Consider the following 3,483-nt stretch of genomic DNA (forward strand, 5'->3'; position numbering starts at 1 on the left):
GTCCTCCCTGGGGACTTAGACCCATGCCTCTGCCTTCCCATTCTGTGCTATCATTCCAACTACTTTTACACGATTTACAGGAAAGAACAGGAGCTTTGGAGCCAGAAAATTCTGCGATGAATCCCAGCTCCAGCACCCAAATTGAGCTCTGTGCCTGGAAATAAGTTGTTTCTCGTTCCTGAGCCTTAGTGCCCTCAAGTGTAAAAGCAGACGGCTGTGCAGCGTGAATAAGATGTGTATAAAGTGCCCGGCACATAGTAGGTGCTCCACAGAAGCTCCTTTCCTCCCCCTCCCTCTCTCCCCATTCCTCCACTTATCACTGCTGGCTCCGGCTTCCTTCTCTCTGCAACGGTTTCCCCCATCTCTGCTCGGTGACCCCGCCACATATGCTTTCTGTTGGCAAGAGCTTCTACACCTGAATCATGAAGAGTGTTTAAAAAACCTGTCTCGGGAAATGTGATTATAGAGCATTGCCAAACTGTGGTTCTTGAAATAGCAATAACAAGACTGCAAAATATGGCCAAGCTTTAGAGGGCCGTGAAGGCTGAGGGAGAGAGAAGAGGCCCTGGGCTCCCCCGCCTCCCTGTGCCCCTACTCCAGTAGAAATCGTCACCCGATTTAACAAATGAAAATGTAGAATGCCCAGTTAAATTTTAATTTCAGATAAATAACAGGGCGGAAAATGCTTCTCTAGCAAAACAGTAGAGAAAGGAAAATAATGATCATGACTGCCAGAGAAAGAAGGTGGCCGTCCCTTCCACCTTCCCTTCCACCTGGCGCCACCAGAGAGAGCGTTAAGTTCTCTGACCAAAAGGGAATTCCTGATGGAGCCATAACTCCGTGTGGTCATAAGGTCCCAGAGAATGCCAGGAGGTGGCAAATACATGGTCACAATCCTTCAACTTCCCTCAGCATGGGCGGTTCCTGGAGAGGTGCATGGGTTTTGAAGATCACAGTTACCCAGGCATCCTCGATGTCTGTACAAAATCCACACATCACATGCTGATATGTGAGTTTTATTGTATTTTGATTCATTAATTTTTTATACATAATTTCATTTAATTTTGAAATCTTTATGCATAATGTCATTTAATATTTAATATTCCATATAATCCTAAAAATGTTGGAAAAGAGGAGATAAGCCACTCACATTTAAACATAAGTGAGTTCTCTCTTAATTATTTGGATGCGAATTTTCTGTCTTAAAAGAACGGGTGATAAAATTCACAGGAAAACGCACATAAGTTACTGCACAAACTGAATATCACGCCCACTGGATTATTGCAATAACTTCGCAACTGGACTCCCTCCTTCTGCCCAGTCTCTTCTCAACCCAGCAGCTGGAATGAAACTTCCAAAAAACAAGTCAAATTGTGTTGCTTCCCTGCTCAGAACCCTCCAGTGGCTTCCCAGCTCACTCAGAGTGAGAGCAAGTCTGTCCAACAGCCTCCAAGTCCTGCGGGACTGGGCTCCCCCTCCTTCCTTTCCTTCTGACCCCTCTCGGTGCCAGCCCCACAGACACTGCCCCCCAGGCCTTGCCCAGGACGTCCCTGTGCGCCTTCGCTCCCCTCTTGCAGGTCTGTGCTCTAACGCCAGCTTCTCTCAATGCCTTCTCTGGCCAGGCCTTCTAAAATCACAGCATGTCCCGTCCCCTTCCCTGCCACCGGTACCCATCAACCTACCGCACACTTCACTTTGGCCGTGTATTTTGTGTCTGTTCCCACTAGAATGCAGGGTGCATGCCCAGCATGCAGAACAGCCCATGGCACGCAGTAGGCACTCCGCAAAGTTATTTACTGAACGCTGGCTAGACATAAGGTGAAGATAATGATGAGCTAAAGTGGGGTAAAGTTTTTTTTTACCTGAAAGCTAAACAACGAATAAGTGTGGGGTTTTCTTCAAGACTTGAAGGTTAAAAAACAGCCCTTCCCGTGAAGCCCTCACCTGCTTTCTTCTTTTTCTCATCAAAAAATGATATGGAGCCAGAGGGAGGCTGTGATTTTCCTACTTCACATATTAATATTCAAAAACGCAGGACAGAGCCATTTTATCATTGGCATTTTATAAACCGCATGATTAAAGAAAGCACATATTTGCCTGAAGTGACATCATTTCAAAGTGCTTCCCAAGTCTCCCCCTTCAAGCTAAGAACAGTCAAGCGCTCCCAGACTCAAGAATGTGCTTCTCAAGGAGTTTCCGCACAACAGGCATTCGATGAAGCTTCTGCTGATCGGCAAAGATGGCAGCTGTACCCTTTTAACAAAGGTTCGACTGAACGACCTTTAAATGTGACACCTGTCAAAATCCAAAATGCCAAACAGAACCCCGTACCTCTCCACCGAGTCCCCGATGAGCTGCTGCAGGTCCACCTCCTGCTTCCTCAGGGTCCCAAACGAAGACCGGCTCTGCACGTGGCCGCTGCCGCCCACGTTCAGCTTCACCTTCCCCAGCGCTGTCTCGATGGTCCCGCTCACGTGGTTTTCAAACTTGCCCTCGTATTTCACAAAGTCCGACTCCACGACCACTGGAACGGATCAGACAGGCAGAGGCATCTGATGACGATAAGGCCACCTGCGTCTCAGGTTGCCCAGCTTTCCAAGCCTGTTTTCCTCCGGGAAACAGGAGGCTGGCATTCAGATGGAAAGCCAGCAGCCACGCCACGTGGATGGGCAAGAAAACGGGGCCAGCTCGCCTGTGTGCACCCTGAGGGCACGCCGTGACCTGTTGGCCAGTGCTCTACTGGGTGCTTCATTGCTTTCCCGTTTTTCAGTTCCAGTATGTACAGAAAGATGCACAAAAACCATCTGTACAGTTTCACAAATAATTTTAAAGTGAACATCTCTTTAACCATTGTCTATGTGTAGAAATAGAACATTTCAAATGTGTGCTTTTCCAGGGTGAAAGCCTCAGGAGGGCCTAGACGAGGATGACACCTAAGCAGAGAGACTCAGCAGCCTCCCCCGGGCACACTCTGAGGACTGCCTTGCTCAGTGTCGGGCAGGAGGCCACCTGGACCTGTCCCAGCATCTTGCCTTCCCACCCACCAGCTTGGAGAGCAGTCCTCTGGCCCTCATGATCTGCAATCAAATAACTCTCTTCCCACATTCATGTTTTTATGTCTGACCTCTACCCAGTCACTCAATTCCTCGTCATGCAACTCTTTATCTCTGACCTCCTGATAAAGTCAGAGGACAGGCCCTTCTTACCCAAACCCTAATGATAATGTCTGATGATCTCATATTTGAATGGCCAGCCTTCTCATAGCTCCAGGGTCCTATCGTTCTCATTTTTAATCCAACCAAAACCATCAGAAAAATGGTCTGTATCATCACCATGTGGTAAGGATACACTAAGAGTCTACTAGGGCCAGGCATGGTGGCTCACACCTGTAATCCTAGCACTTTAGGAGGCTGAGGTAGGAGCATCTCCTAAGAGTTTGAGTCTGCAGTGAGCTATGATGACACCACTGCACTCTGGCCCAGG

General features: G+C 48.2%; 1 protein-coding gene across 1 annotated transcript in view; it reads right to left on the reverse strand.

The window, feature by feature from the left end:
• Positions 1-3,483, reverse strand: part of DFNA5 (deafness, autosomal dominant 5) — a 56,625-nt gene that overhangs the window by 39,039 nt on the left and 14,103 nt on the right. Inside the window, exon 2 of the mRNA XM_012640733.1 lies at positions 2,332-2,524. Coding sequence (XP_012496187.1) covers positions 2,332-2,524 — 193 coding nt within the window. The remainder of the gene's footprint in view (positions 1-2,331; positions 2,525-3,483) is intronic.

Source organism: Propithecus coquereli, unplaced genomic scaffold, assembly GCF_000956105.1.
Source record: "Propithecus coquereli isolate 6110/MARCELLA unplaced genomic scaffold, Pcoq_1.0 Scaffold156, whole genome shotgun sequence".
Taxonomy (NCBI): domain Eukaryota; kingdom Metazoa; phylum Chordata; class Mammalia; order Primates; family Indriidae; genus Propithecus; species Propithecus coquereli.